The following is a 15,850-nucleotide window of genomic DNA, read 5'->3' as shown; positions in this document are numbered from 1 at the left end:
ATATAAAGATTGTAACCAAGCATGCAAAGCATTTGTTTACAGTAAAAAATTGAACACATTTAAAATAAATAAATAAATAAAATACATAAATGCTTATAGTAATGCGATTTTTTTTTTTTAAGATGTCAATTTGTTCCATTTAACCTAATAAACATGCTGCTTGTCTTAATTCACTTTCATCCTAGGAAGACTGCCCCTGTAACCTCTATTATGTATCCTTATACTAATTGGAAAACACTAACTTACCTTTATTATAGAAAGGTGCTGTTACCCCAAGCAAAGTTAAAAAAAAAAATAAAAAAAAATCAATGTACAGCTGGATATGTTGGATCTCAATTACAAATAAACGATAACAATAATCTAAAATAGAATAAATAATAAACTATCGGTTATATATTTATTTATTAAAAAAAAAAAAAAAAAAAAAGCTTTATCCCATGCTAATCATCATCCAGCGTCATTCCTTATAAATAAAATAAGAGTTGATGATCTTTAAAGGTGGGCGGAGTTTCCCGTGTCCAAGAAGAAAAAACAAAACACAACACACACAACAACTACATTTCCCAGAATTCCAAGCCGGCAAGGGAGCGTCTGCAAACTGCAGCTGGAACATGGATTACGCCTGGCCTCTGTTGCTGCACGGGTTAATGTTGAAGCCGCACACCGTCTTCCCTGAATCGTAGAAATGGAAACCCGAGATCATTTAGCTCGTGTTCGCTTTTGAAACGGAATCCCAGGCTCTCCCGTCCCCCCGCGCCTTAACCAAAAATCCTAGTCCTTTTGCTGCGCTCCCTTACACAGCCGGAGCCGCCCGGCCTGGTAACTGTAAACAAAATGAGCTACTGCTGCCGGGTAGAGCGGTTGCTAGACATGTAAGTGCTGAGGGAGGGGGGTGAGGTCCCGCGGCGAAGGGCGGGGGAGGTCCCGCCGGGGAGGAGGGAGATGGGCAGGTCCCGCGGGGAAGTGAGGGGGGAGGTCCCGCGGGTGAGGAGGGAGATGGGCAGGTCCCGCGGGGAAGTGAGGGGGGAGGTCCCGCGGGGGAGGAGGGAGATGGGCAGGTCCCGCGGGGAAGTGAGGGGGGAGGTCCCGCGGGGGAGGAGGGAGATGGGCAGGTCCCGCGGGGAAGGGGGGCAGGCCCCGCGGGGAAGGGGGGCAGGTCCCGGGGGGAGGTGTGTGGGCAGGTCCCGGGGGGAGGGGGGGGAGCAGGTCCCGGGGGGAGGGGGGTGAGCAGGTCCTGCGGGGAAGTGAGGGGGAGGTCCCACGGGGGAGGAGGGAGATGGGCAGGTCCCGCGTGGAAGGGGGGCAGGTCCCGCGTGGAAGGGGGGCAGGTCCCGGGGGAAAGGGAGGTACGAGGGGAAGGGAGGTGGAAGGTCCCGTGTGGAAGGGAGGGGGCAGGGACAGTTGGGTTATGGGTGGGGGTGCGGGCCGTGTATCTGCGCTCCGGAGGTCTCAATCCAGACTCTACTGTCTAGGCCCTGATTAGCTGCTAATAGGAAGGCTTCTAAAGGCCCGGGCCATAGAGGGGGGGAGCCGTGCTGCACCGCGCAGACGCTGAGGCTCGCCTGCAGAAGCTGTGCGATTCCATGCACATACAGGCGAGCCAGCGTCCGCGATCGGAGGTGGGGGGAGACTGAGGGAGGCGGGGCAGTGACGTCGCTGGGCCAATCGCCCGCGACGCACTGACGTCGACGTCACGGCGCCAATGTCATGGCGCCGTGACGTTGATGCAGCCCCGCTCTCATTGGAGGTTTTCAGCCGACAGCGCGCTGAAAAACAGCTTGGCGCTCGGCTGAAAACTCCAAAGCCTGAGCACGCCTGCGGACGCTCGTGTGAGCCCCCTCTCAAGGCATCCTCATTGAGGATGCAGGGGCTCAGCGCTGAGCGTCCGCACGCCTCAGCACGGCCTGTTCTTCTATGGACTCGGCCTACTGGTTTACACAGCAGTGAGTGTGAGCGAGTATATATACATGTGCAGAGCAGTGTGTGTGTGTCTAGCACATGTGCAGTGCATCGTGTGTGTGTGTGTGTTTGTTAATGGATAGAACATTTAGTGTAGAGTAGTGTTTCTCACCTTTTTTGTCCCCAAGGTGCACCCTAATAAGATGATCCAATTGCAGAGCTACCCAATCATATTGTCAATTGTCACATTTTAAAAGTTCCAATAAAACTGTAGAAACTGAATATAACTATCTAATTATCATGTCATTTTACAATTACTGTTATAATGGCTCTAAATGTAACTGTACAATGCGGTTTTTCTGTTATTAATAAATTCATAAAACATTGCAGCATTTTGGCGTGATGCACAAAAAGCACACACTTCATATTTTTTTCACATGGTGCCTTTAAGATTAGCGTGAGGCACCCATGGGTGACAGGGCACCCTGGTTGAGAAACACTGGTGTGGAGCAGGTTGCTTTTATACGTAGTATAGGCTGTTTAACAGGTATATGCCCTTCCAGCATGTAGAAGGACTCCTGTGATTTTAAACTCTGTTTTGTATTATAATTTCTGTGTGGTATCAACTTGCTAAATTGCAAATATAATTTTGTAATTTCAACGATGTACAAGCAAAGGTCATGAGAAAATAATGTTGGCAGTGACAAATTAAAAGCGGAACATGGACAGGGTAATAAACATAGGTATTTGTGATTACAAACAAGTTAATCTTTGCAGAGGAAGGGAATTCTTAAATCAGAACAAAAATTAATAACATGCAGGGCCACCAACGGGGGGGTCTGCCGGGGCTGGTGTCCCGGGCGCGCCGGAAGTAAGCTTGGCCCAGCTGTGGAAGCTCGCCCCCCCGGCCCATATTTAACCCCCCCCCCAGCCCATATTTAACCCCCCGGCCCAAATTTAACCCCCCCCGGCCCAAATTTAACCCCCCCGGCCCATATTTAACCCCCCCCGCCCATATTTAAACCCCCCACGGCCCATATTTAACCCCCCCCATGGCCCATATTTAACCCCTCCCCAACCCATATTTAACCCCTCCCCTCCTAGGCCCATATTTAACCCCCGCCCCTTCCAGGTCCATATATAAACCCCCCCCCACAGGCCCATATTTAACCCCCCCGGCCCATATTTAACCCCCCGCCCAGGCCCATATTTAAACCCCCCCCCCCCCCCAGGCCCATATTTAACCACCTCCCCAGGCCCATATTTAAATTCCCCCCCCCCCCCCAGGCCCATATTTAACCACCTCCCCAGCCCATATTTAACCACCCCGCAGACCATATTTAAGCACCCTCCCCAGACATGCTCCCTCCTCTGATGCCCTCCGCTCCATTCCGACCACACGCACATCTGTCCTGCTCTCCCCCCTTGTTCCACCTCTGTATCTACAAATACAATTGTATAAATGATACATATAGTTTACAAAAAAAGGTAACAATTTGTGGGGTAGATTTACCACCAAAAAGTCATTTTGCTTCTGGGCAATGCACGTTTCTGAAAGGGTTAAATAAGCAGACACTGTCATTGTTAAATATATATAAAAAATAAAACGTGAGCACGCATTGTAACCCTGTCACTGCGTTAGGAGCCGGCTTCACATACCAGTGGGTTACTGGCGATTGCAGAAGAGAAGAAGTAAATGAGGGTGAAGTCTTTCTGCCTTCATATTCTGTTTATACACTTTCCCTTTATTCACAGGTGCCTGCTTCGCATGACAAAAAATATTTCCAGGTATGAGTCCGAGATAGAACCACTACCACCAAATATAAAAGACAAACTGATAAAGATCCTGAGCACACAGGGACACATCACTGACGCAAACATTAGCCAGGTAAGAAGTCAAATCATTTATGGGCAACATTTCCACCCCCCCATCAATAACATATAATTTTCATTTTTACTGTACTCTAATGATCACATGGCTCTCTTTCTACAGTACACTGAATATACTGTTCCAACGCTTTAGGCCGTGTCCATAGATGGACAGGCTGTGCTGAGGCGTGCGGACGCTCCGCGCTGAGCCCCTGCATTACCCAAGTCTCAAGGCGGAAAAAGTGGTCTAATGAGCAGCACTACATGTAGTAAAGAAACAATTTGATCTAGTTTTATTTTGCCCCTGTTTGGTAGCTGGGCGACTTTCAGAAATAAACTTCTTTAAATTGTATTTTCTCGAAGACCAAAAAAGCTGTAGAAGGTAATAAAAGTATGATCCGTTTCTTAGCAGTTACAGGAACCCAGGCGCAGTGGTAAAGTCTGATGGTAGCAATTTATTCAGTGTAATTCACCGAAAGTTTATCAGCTTCAAACAGTGGCGTAAACACCTTTGCTTGTCCATGCAGTTGTGTGTTTGTCCATTTTTAGGGGACAGCAAATAAAAATACAGGACCACTTATGAGCACATTCACATGTCTCAGACAGGTGCACAAACCTGCCTTTCCCCATTATCTTTTAGCATAATTAGCCGCAGATTAGTGTATCTGAGCTCCAGTATGTTAGGACTGCATTGGGTGCGTGTCACATAAGCTTTACTTGACTACACTACAAGCTGCTATACTGTATGCAGCAGGCTGGAATTTAGGGTATATGTCTGCTGTAAAGGAATTCGGAAGCTAAAGTATGACATTCACTACTGTTTTGAATGGTCATCAAAGCGTAAGCGGCAATGGCTATTACACTTTAGACATCCCTAGCATGTTTGTTATGAGACACCCATGATATACGTTTTTACAGTTAAACACTCTTATGTTTTATAGATTGTGAATAATTGATTACTTAATGCATCTGTAATGAAGTTATGGATCTTTTATAGGTTCTGCACCCATCTGTGCAGAAGCTGGACTTGCGTGACTGTGACATCTCCGACACTGCTCTGCAGCTAATTTCTCACTGCAAGCAGCTAAAGAAAATAAATTTAAATTCCTGCAAAGGGGAAGAAAGAACATCAATTACGTCAGAAGGTGTGTTTACATGTCAAACGATTTACTGTTTCCTTTGCAGCCTGAATAGCAGACACAATTTTTTTTTATTGTAGGCGTATTGATCCCTTATTTTATGTGAGGGGAACAAGAAAAAATAGGTATGGTTATATATTTTTATTACACCAACAATGGTTTTGTTGGAAAACAGACAAACTTGAAACTATTATTATAGAATAGAATAATTATTCTTTTTATTGGTAACCAGCCAGTATATCAGTATTAGAACTAGTCAGAGTATATGAGCAATTCTTTCCGTTATGCGCGCAACAACCAGCCTATAAACTATATTTATACTGTATCGCAAACATTAAGCTGTCAATCACATGCCCGACCACCTCTGTCTTCTTTTCTGCAGCTATCACCATACATAGTCATTATCTTTGACCTATTTTGCCATAGATGGTCATATTTTTCACCTGTTTCCTCTGTGTCACGAACGGCACACCTGTGAGCACGTGACTTGTACAGTATATGTGACAAGGGTTAATACACACAGGTATCTAGCTGAGGTATATATTTCCCTGCAGGGTAATATCTCCCCTCCATCCAAGGCTACATTTTTAAAGCTTCCAATGACTGAGCTCCAGATCAGAACCAACGCTAATACCACCCTGACTCCTGTTTACTAGTATAGCTGAGTCCTGCCTCCGGTGCGGGATAGCTGTTCAGTGGTTCTTCTCCGGAGCTCCGTGCAATTGGGAGGTGGGGGCAGCTATTTTGAGGGTTGCGCAGTGCGGCGAGGCGCGCATGCGCAGTGGAGGAGGCGGTGGCCATCTTAGGATTGCTCCACAGATGCATCCGCGGAACTACGAGTCCCAGAATCCCTAGAGGGAGGGACTGTGCCACATGGGACTGCCCAGCCAATAGGATTGTTGCAAAGGGGGAAAACAGGATATTCTCCGGGTGCAGGGAGCACGTGTGCAGTCTGGACGGAAGAGGGAAAGAAGAAGGTAGTGTCCAGGGAGCAGTGCTTCCTGGCCTAGGCCTAGATCTTGCACCCTATGCCCCAGTTAGGCTCTGAGCCATAGTATTTATTTATAAAATATTTTACCAGGAAGTAATACATTGAGAGTTACCTCTCGTTTTCAAGTATGTCCTGGGCACAGAGTAAAACAAATAATACATGGTTACAAGTACAGTTACATAAATGAACAAGGTATACATTATATACAGGGCATTGCGTGCACAGTTAAAGAAAATATATATTATGATCGTATGAAACAGTTACAGACCAGATTAAAATGTGTGACAGCCTTAGATTTGAAAGAGTTTAAACTGGTGGTGGATGTGAGAGTCTCTGGTAGGTTGTTCCAGTTTTGGGGTGCACGGTAGGAGAAGGAGGAATGTCCGGATACTTTGTTGAGCCTTGGGACCATGAACAGTCTTTTGGAGTCTGATCTCAGGTGATAGGTGCTACAAGTGGTAGGGATGAGGAGCTTGTTCAGGTAGCTGGGTAGCTTGCCCATGAAGAATTTAAAGGCAAGACAGGAAAGGTGAACTTTGCGCCTAGACTCTGGTGTTGACCAATCTAGTTCTTTGAGCATTTCGCAGTGATGTGTGTTGAAGTTGCATTGGAGAACAAAACGACAAATTGAATTGTAGAGGGTGTCAAGTTTGCTAAGGTGGGTTTGAGGTGCCGAGCCATGTACTATGTCTCCATAGTCAATAATTGGCATTAGCATCTGCTGTGCGATACGCTTTCTGACCAGGAGACTTAGGGAGGATTTGTTCCTGTAAAGTACCCCTAGTTTGGCATAGGTCTTGGTTGTCAGGGTATCAATGTGCATCCCGAATGTTAAGTGGGAGTCAAACCATAAGCCCAGGTATTTAAAACTAGTGACAGGTGTTAGGGTGGTGTTAGCGTTGGTTCTAATCAGGAGCTCAGTCACTGGAAGCTTTACAAATTTAGTCTTGGTCCCAAATACCATTGTTACAGTCTTGTCGGTGTTTAAAAACAGTTTGTTGTGGGAAATCCAGTTTTCGAGTCTCAAAAAGTTAGACTGAAGTATGTGTTGAAGGTCAGAGAGGCTATGGCTATGTGCATATAGGATTGTGTCATCTGCATACATGTGTATTGAGGCTTCCTTACAAGCTGTGGGAAGATCATTAATGAACACTGAGAAGAGTAGGGGCCCCAGAACAGAGCCTTGCGGGACACCACAGGTGATATCCAGGGGGTTGGAGTTAGAGCCTGAGATGGACACATGTTGGGATCTTCCGGATAGGTAGGACTGAAACCAGTTTAAAGCATGCTTCCCTATTCCAGAGCTCTGGAGTTTGTTAAGCAGGATAGCATGATCAACTGTGTCAAAAGCCTTTGCAAAATCTAGGAGTACTGCACCAGTGAGTTGTCCCCGTTCCATTCCACACTGGATTTCATTGCAAACTTTTAGCAGGGTAGTTACGGTGGAGTGTTTGGGACGAAACCCAGATTGGAATTGGCTAGGGAAATTTGTCTTAGTATAGAAATCGCTTAATTGGGAGTGGACACATTTTTCCATGACTTTGGATAGAATTGGGAGAAGTGAGATTGGCCTGTAGTTTGTGACAGTGTTTTTGTCCCCACTTTTGAAGATTGGGACAACTCTGGCAGTTTTCCAGGTCTTAGGGATATGGCCTGCAGACAGGATAGAGTTGACTATGGACGCAATTGGTTTGGCAATGGCTGGGGCACCAAGTCGTAGGAACCTAGATTGTAGTAAGTCAGGTCCGCATTGGCTGCTTAGTTTTAGTTTGAGGAGCACTTGTGTAATCTCCTCTTCAGATACTGGGCCAAATTGAAAATTGTGGGCAGTGTTGGGAGGGGGTGGGACTATAGGGGTGCTCCCAGGATGAGATTCAGGTTTGTTGTTTGGGCTGCGTTTTGCTAATAAGTTAGTGGCACACCCCACAAAGTAATCATTGAATGCATTTGTAATGTCAGTGTGGTTTGTCAGAGTAATATCCCCCTTAGTGATATTACTTGGTTGTTGATGGTTAGGAGGCTGGAATATATTGTTGATAACCTTCCAGAAGTTAGCTGGGTTTGATGTATTTTGGTGGAGATTGTCAGAGTAATATTGTGCTTTTGCATGCCTTGTTTGCCTTGTGCACATGTTCCGCATGCATCTGTAGTGATTGAGATCCTTGGTAGTGCCAGTTACTTTGTAGTTTTTCCACAAGGCATCCCTGAACTGGTAGAGTGCAATAAGGTCAGTTGTAACCCATGGAAGGTGGGCCCCCCGTACCCTTATTTTGCGTAGTGGAGCATGGGTATCGCAGAGTTTTAAGAACTCGGATTGGAAATAGTCGAGCGCAGAATCAGGGTCGGGAATTAAATCGATTCTGTGCCATGGGCAGTTGGTAAGGTCATCCAGAAACTGTTGTGGGTTAAAGTTTTAAAATGTTCTAGTGAGGAGAACTTTAGGGCTTGAATGGGGCGGTTTAATTTTCCTTACACAGTACACTATTGCATGGTCACTGAAAATATCAGGAAGGATGCCAGAGGATTGGATTCTGCTGTGGTTTGAGGAGAGAATCCAGTCTAGAAAGGAATGGTTATGCGATTTCAGGTTTATCCGTGTGGGTTGGGAAATGAGTTGCGATAGTTTAAGTGACTTGAGCTATATCTGGATTTTGTGGTTTTTAGGGTCGAGCCAATTGAAGTTGAAATCCCCAAGAACTAGCAGCTCACTCTTCTCATTCAGAGAGAAAATGGAGCCAAGAAATTGGGTGATTCAGTCAGGGATTGTAGAGGGGCTTTAGGGGGGCGGTAGATGCCAGCGAGCAAGATGGGCTTAGAAAAGGGGAGGCAGATTTTGCCAACTAGAATTTCAAAATAGGGGGGCAATTTAACAGTGTAAATTGTAATGTGTCTGCAATATAAAATAACACCCCTCCTCCTCTCTTTGACCTATCTCTCCTAAAAATGGAGTATCCCTGAATGGCGATATTTGCATCAGTGGTTTTAGGGGATAGCCATGTTTTTGTAAGAACGATGGCTTTGGGTTTATGCATAAGGCACCATGCTCTTAGTTCGTCCAGTTTGGGCAGCAGGCTCCAGATGTTTATATGGGCGACAGATAGCCCTTTTTGGAATTTAAAGGTGGAATTCTCAGGGGCACGGGACAGAGCTGAAATGGGAGGACCTGGGTTAGGTTCAATATCACCTGCTAAAGAGAGTAATAGTATGAGTAGAAATTTTGGTAGTTGTTTGCAAGTTGTAAATTTGTGGTGTTTGCCATTTGAGTGAGCAGTGGTTGGTGTGCTGGTTTTTAGAGTTCTCCACCAACATTCAGTAGATAGTGCAAGGCTTTTGAGTAGTCCAGGGTGTATGGTGATGTTGGGTGTGGGCCAGGATGGAGGAGTTTGTAGTGGATAGAGGGAGTAACATCTCCATGAGGCCAGGAGAAAGAAAAAAGTTAAAATACATAGCAGGTTCATGATGCCAGAGGTAGGCAGTGCTGCAAGGAGCTGTTGTGAGCAGAGTGAGTGTGTGCAGCCTAAACAGCAGGTGTGTGCCTGTTCCTTGTCATATGTTTAGCTGTATTGCAATGCTAGAGTCAAATCATGGTTTCAGTGTATTGTGCAGTCAGTTTTGGGAGAGATTGCAATGAATAAGTTGTAAAGGGGTGGGGGGTTGAAATATGCAGGTTAGCAAGCATGGGATCATAGTGTGATCTGAATAGCTTACCGTTTGTTGTCTTGAGTAAAAGAGTTTGCAGAAAGATGAAGTCACCAGTCAACTCTAGTCAAACTATAGTCTAACTATATTTATCACTTAAAAAGCTCACTTTAAATGCCTCACTGTCTAATGCCTAATGCAGTTCCCGCAAAAATGCAGGAAAGGTGTTGGTTTTATACAGTTAAAACAGTCACATGACCCCCCCTCCCCAATCAATCAGCTTGTTCCAGTTGGTCAATTAACAGCACATTGTTAAGAGGGAAAAAAAAAAAAAAAAAACTTTTAAAATTCAAACATACTAACTTATATCAATGCTACAAGGCCAGAGTCAGTCTTTTACACAGGATTTGCACATCAGGAACGTACTTATATCAATGCTACAAGGCCAGAGTCAGTCTTTTACACAGGATTTGCACATCAGGAACGTACTTATCATCAATGCTACAAGCCCAGAGTCTAGTCATAGTAGAGGAGTGTTGCAGGGAAGGCCCCAGATAGGGACTCTTCCCCTTACTGATATTTCTGCACTGGTGACCGAACGGGCCACGCGGTGCTCTGCGACCTGGGATCAGGCTGCAGTACCCCAGAACATTCAGGTGAGACACTCTGGCTGGAGCTCACCTCACAAGGAGGATCAGTACCCTTAGGCGAGAGGGTATTTGTGTTGGAGGCCCTGCTACGTGGGACCCTCTCCAACCCATCGTGACAAGCAGCACCTGGGTACTGGAGTACCCAGGCAGGTACCCAACGTGCACCTACATCCACAGGGGGTAGCGCTATCTCACATTTGGGTGGGAATTGCTGGGACAGGACACTAGGGGTATTGGTGCCACAGCACCCTCAGTACTTTGGGGGAACCACCACATGTTGGGGCACTGGGTTCAACTGTGGGTACAGTTATTATATATTATCTGTGTTTTAGTATGTGTGTACAGTAAACCTTCGTTATATACATTGTGTGGTGTATTACTTATTACTGTATATCGGTTCCTGTGAGGGGTTATCCCGCCAATGCTGGTGTTGCAGGGTACATGAAACTATACACGCGGGGTCTCTTGACAAGGCTTATTTATTGAGCCTTAAAAACATACAGCACACAAAACAAAATAGCTTCTCTTCAGCAGACAAAACAAAATAGCTTCTCTTCAGTATAGAAAACAAAATATCTTCTCTTCAGCAGAGCAAACAAAGCAGCTTCTCTTCAGCATGCAGGACACAGACAGTCCATAAAACATGTACTTTGCAAACAGACCTTATAGAAGTAATCTCTTCAGTATTTCAAAACCTCTCTCCTGACCAGCTCTCCTCTATGTGTGTACAGCCTGGGGTTTTTAAACACCTTGATTATGCAACTGGGGTCTGAGTAATTAAGCAGCCCTTCTCCACTGAAAGTTAACCTGGTCACCGCTGTACTGCAAGCCTAAACATAGGTTTGCCAGGTATATGGCTGGTGACGTTCATTTACCCTGTCACATTCCTCCCCTGTTAGTGTGTGGCTGGGGATACGCACGGCTGAAGCCCGACCATCCACCCCTTCTCTAGAAAAGAAGTCAGCATTTGCATTCTCTTTTCCAGGCCTGTGCTGAATCTCAAAGGAGAAGGGTTGGAGGGCCATATACCACCTAGTCAATCTAGCATTGGAGTCCTTCATACTATTTAACCACTTCAATGGAGCATGGTCCGTCACCAGAGTAAAATGGACTCCTGCAGGTAATGCCTCAAAGCCTCGATTGCCCACTTTACTGCGAGGCACTCCTTCTCAAACACTGAGTAGTTTTTTTCCCTCGGGAACAATTTCCTACTCAGGAAAAGGATAGGGTATTCAACTCCCTCAAACTGTAGTGACAACACTGCCCCTAGCCTTACCTCTGATGCATCGGTTTGCACTACAAAAGGCCTGTTGAAGTCTGGGCTTCTAAGGACGGGACCCTCTGATAGACACCTTTTTATGTCTTCAAACGCTCTCTGACACTCCCTTGTCCATACCACTTGTGTAGTGGCACACTTTTTTGTGAGGTTTGTTAATGGGACTGCAACTTCCGAGTAGTTGGGGATGAACCGCCGATAATACTCTGCTAAACCCAGCAGAGAGCGTACCTGCGTTTTTGTTTGGGAGGTCGAAACTTCTTTCAGGGCAACTACCTTGTCGGCTAGTGGCCTTACTTTTCCACCTCCCACTGCATACCCTAAGTATTTGGTTTCCGCCTTACCTAAGGCACATTTCTTAGGGTTGGCTGTGAGCCCTGCCTCTTTTAGAGATTTGCGGACCGCTTTCAGGCTATTTAGATGGGCCCGCCAGTGTTTACTATAAATGACAATGTCATCTAGGTAGGCTGCGGCATCAGCCCTATGGGGTCTCAGCACTTTATCCATGAGTCTCTGAAATGTGGCTGGGGCTCCATGCAGTCCAAATGGCATTGTCACAAACTGGTATAAACCCATGGGAGTGGCAAAGGCTGTTTTGCACTTGGACTTTTCCTCTAAAGGTATTTGCCAGTATCCTTTTGTAAAGTCCAGCGTGGATATATATTCCGCGTTACCAAGGGCGTCAATTAACTCGTCCACCCTTGGCATTGGATATGCGTCAAACTTGGATACCGCATTGACCTTTCGGAGGTCCACACAAAATCTTACCTTCCCAACGGGTTTAGGGACATAACTACACCACTAACTGCATGATTCCTCAATCACTCCTAAGTGTAACATTTCTTGTACCTCCTTCTCTACCAGGGCCCTACGACTTTCAGGCAATCTATAAGGACGGGAACGTACTTTTACCCCAGGTGCTGTCTCGATCACATGTGAAATTAAATTAGTTTGCCCTGGCAAATCAGAAAAAACATCATGGAATTGTGTAATTATTTCTAACAAGTCCCCTTTTTGTTCAGAGGACTACTGTCTACCCATTGGGATTTTATCGTCAACCACGATGTTCTCCCGTGGGGGCTGAGGACCCAAATCCGTTTCCTCCTCCACCGGGTGGATGAATAGGGACCGCTGCATCTTCCAGGGTTTCAGCAAGTTCACATGGTAAATTTGTTTACCCTTCCTGGACCCTGGTTGAGCAATCTCGTAATCCACATCACCCGTGCGGCGGAGTACATTGAATGGGCCCTGCCATTTGGCTAGGAGTTTGGTCTCACAACTGGGTAACAACAACATCACCTGATCTCCTGGGTGAAACACTCTCATACGAGCATTTTGATTGTGATGTCTCTCCTGACTGTCCTGGGCTGATCTAAGATTCTCCCTAGCAAAATGCCCGACCACATCTAGGCGCTTCCTAAGGTCCAATACATATTGCAGGGTATTCTTAGAAGGGGACCGCTGTTCCTCCCAGGACTCCTTTAGGAGGTCTAGGATACCCCAGGGTTGGTGGCCATACAGCAGTTCAAATGGAGAGAATCCCGTGGAGGCCTGGGGAACTTCCCATACTGCAAACAGCAGAAAAGGGAGAAGTTCATCCCAGGCTCTCTTCTCTGAATCTACAAATTACATATTTTAGCACTCTTTTAGAGTTCGGTTAAATCTTTCCACCAATCCGTCAGTCTGTGGATCGTAGACCGATGTCTGAACAGACTTGACCTCTAGTAATTTTAAGATATCCTGCATCAGTTTAGCCATAAAATTTGTACCTTGGTCTGTCAACATAACCTGGGGAAGTCCAACCCGTGAGAACAGCTCCAACAACTTGTTGGCTACTTGCTTCGCCGTTGCTGTTCTCAGGGCGAACGCCTCAAGATATCTTGTTGCATAGTCAACTATTACAAGAATAAACCTGTGTCCTTTCGCAGAAGGTTGTAGAGGTCCTACCAAGTCTACCCCAATCCTCTCAAAGGGAACTGACACCAAGGGAAGAGGAACCAAAGGGGCTGGTTTTTGTCCCTTCGCACTAGTTAGCTGGCACTCCGGACATGCCGCACATAACTTAACAATATCACTATGTATCCCTGGCCAATAGAATCGGGACGAAATACGGTCCAATGTTTTATCCCTGCCAAGGTGACCACCCCAAGGGACAGTATGGGCTAGAGTGAACACAGATTTAACAAACGCCTTGGGAACCAATATCTGTCTTGTGACCTCCCCTGTTTGTGTCTGCCTATTCACCCTATAAGGATATCATTTGATAATTCAAAATGGGGGAATACTATCACCCCCTGTGCCATTCAATATCTGCTCATCAATTCTTACCACCTTATCATACTGTCTAGCAAGGTCTGGGTCTTTTCTTTGCCTCTGGCGAAAATCAGGGAGGTATAGGTCTGGTAAATTTCCAGGGCCCATATTCCCCTCCCTCTGGCCATCCCCAGCCATCACTAGTGACTTCTGGCTACTAGAATGGTCACCTTGAGACCCAGATTTCTGCAACCAGTCCTGTTTGTCAGAGCGTCTTTGCTTCCGAGTCTTTGGAACCCGGTGTCTACTGGGAAAAAGGTCTGCCGAGAAGGGGAACAGTTTGCCAGGGTTCTCCTGAGCTATAGAATAAGGCTCCTCGTGAGAGACTGGAGCCATTAGGTCTGAAAAGAAAGGCCAGTCCCGGCCGAGCACAACGGGGGCAGGGAGCCAAGGAGCGACTCCTACTTCGAGGTAAGCCTCCTGACCTTTTACCTGTAGCCGGATTTTGGCCTTCGGATACCGTTTCACATCGCCGTGTATACATTCTATACTCCATTGGGAGTCAAAAGAACACACGTTAGGCGGTAACAGTTCCTGGAAGACCAGAGTTTTTCCAGAGCCCGAATCTACAAGGGCCTGGACGTTTTTTCCCCCAACCTGGGCTGGAAGTAGCCAGGGCTTGTAATTTTCTCCAGTGAAGGCCGAGGCAACGGTCCTGCTGAATGAACAATCCATCTCTGGATAGTCCACATGCCGGTGGCCTTGTTCTCCGCAGACGGAACATGGAGAGGGTTCCCTCGCAGGAGGGGGCCATGGATAGCGCTCCGCTGGACCGGATACTGGAGACCAGGCATCTGGAGGGTCATGTGGGTGACGTCCTCGGACGTTCCTCTCATTTGGCGACGAGCCGACATCAGGAAGTAGATGAGGGTCTCGGCGGGGACCAGCATTTGAACTCCGCCCTTGCTGGAACGACTGCTCCTTCCGTTGGACTTGGCGGTTGCGTATGGATGGGCCGTAGGTTCCCCGTTGATCCGACTTCCCTCTTTGGGCGTCCGCAAGTGCCGGTGGAGTCGGATCCGTCGGGTACAGGACACTCGCCTGCTCCTCAGCCCCAAGGAAGTTCTCCACAAGTCGGACCGCCAAAGCTAGGGTTTCAGCAGCATGGCGTTTTACCCACGAGCGTGCGGAAGGGGGTATTACCTGTAGGAATTGTTCCAAAACAACTTGCTCCAGATTTGCCTCCTTAGTGTGCTCCTCGGATTGTATCCAGCAAGTGCACAAGTCCAATAACTGCTGAGCGAGGACCCGGGGTCTCATCTTAGCAGTGTACTTCAGGTTCCGGAACTGCTGCCGGTAGGTCTCTGGGGTCAGGCCTAAGCGATCCAGTATGGCGGCTTTTACTTATCGGTAGTACATTGCCTGATCTGCTGGGAGGCCCTGATATGAGGCCTGGGCTTCTCCTATGAGGAGCTGGGCCAAAGCAGTTACCCAGCGATCTGCAGCCCAGCCCTGAGCTTCTGCACCCCTTTCAAATTTCAGTAGAAAAGCCTCTGGATCCTCGTTCGGGGCCATTTTCCTCAGGAGAACCGGGGGGTTTGTTTGCAGGTTCTGGACTGGCAGACCCCTGGAATTGGGTCAGCAGCCTGGCCATACGCTCATCCTGTGCTGCCTGCTGCTGCAATAGTCTTTCATCTCTCTCTGCTTGTAGTTGGGTCTGCTGGCACAGAAACTCTTTTAAAAATTCTTCCATTTTTCTCATTCTTGTGTGTGTGGCCCTTTTACGGCAGGGGCCTTTCAAAACCCCAGCACTTCTGACACCATATCTTGCAGGGTACATGCAACTACACACGCGGGGTCTCTTGACAAGGCTTATTTATTGAGCCTTAAAAACATACAGCACACAAAACAAAATAGCTTCTCTTCAGCATAGAAAACAAAATAGCTTCTCTATAGCAGAGAAAACAAAGCAGCTTCTCTTCAGCATGCAGGACACAGACAGTTCATAAAACATGTACTTTGCAAACAGACCTTATAGCAGTAATCTCTTCAGAATTTAAAAAACTCTCTCCTGACCAGCTCTCCTCTGTGTGTACAGCCTGGGGGTTTTAAACACCTTGATTATGCAGCTGGG

General features: G+C 46.9%; 1 protein-coding gene across 1 annotated transcript in view; it reads left to right on the top strand.

Moving 5' to 3' along the window:
- Nucleotides 1-573: 573 nt before the first annotated feature.
- The window catches only part of AMN1 (antagonist of mitotic exit network 1 homolog), a 93,269-nt gene continuing 77,992 nt past the window's right edge, over nucleotides 574-15,850 (top strand). Inside the window, 3 exon segments of the mRNA XM_075602683.1 lie at nucleotides 574-872; nucleotides 3,655-3,787; nucleotides 4,766-4,913. Of these exon segments, the coding sequence (XP_075458798.1) occupies nucleotides 835-872; nucleotides 3,655-3,787; nucleotides 4,766-4,913 (319 nt within the window). The 5' untranslated portion in view covers nucleotides 574-834.

Source organism: Ascaphus truei, chromosome 5 (assembly GCF_040206685.1).
Source record: "Ascaphus truei isolate aAscTru1 chromosome 5, aAscTru1.hap1, whole genome shotgun sequence".
In the NCBI taxonomy this organism is placed as follows: domain Eukaryota; kingdom Metazoa; phylum Chordata; class Amphibia; order Anura; family Ascaphidae; genus Ascaphus; species Ascaphus truei.
Note: the sequence above shows the minus strand (reverse complement) of the source record. Positions and strands in the feature narration are given on the sequence as shown.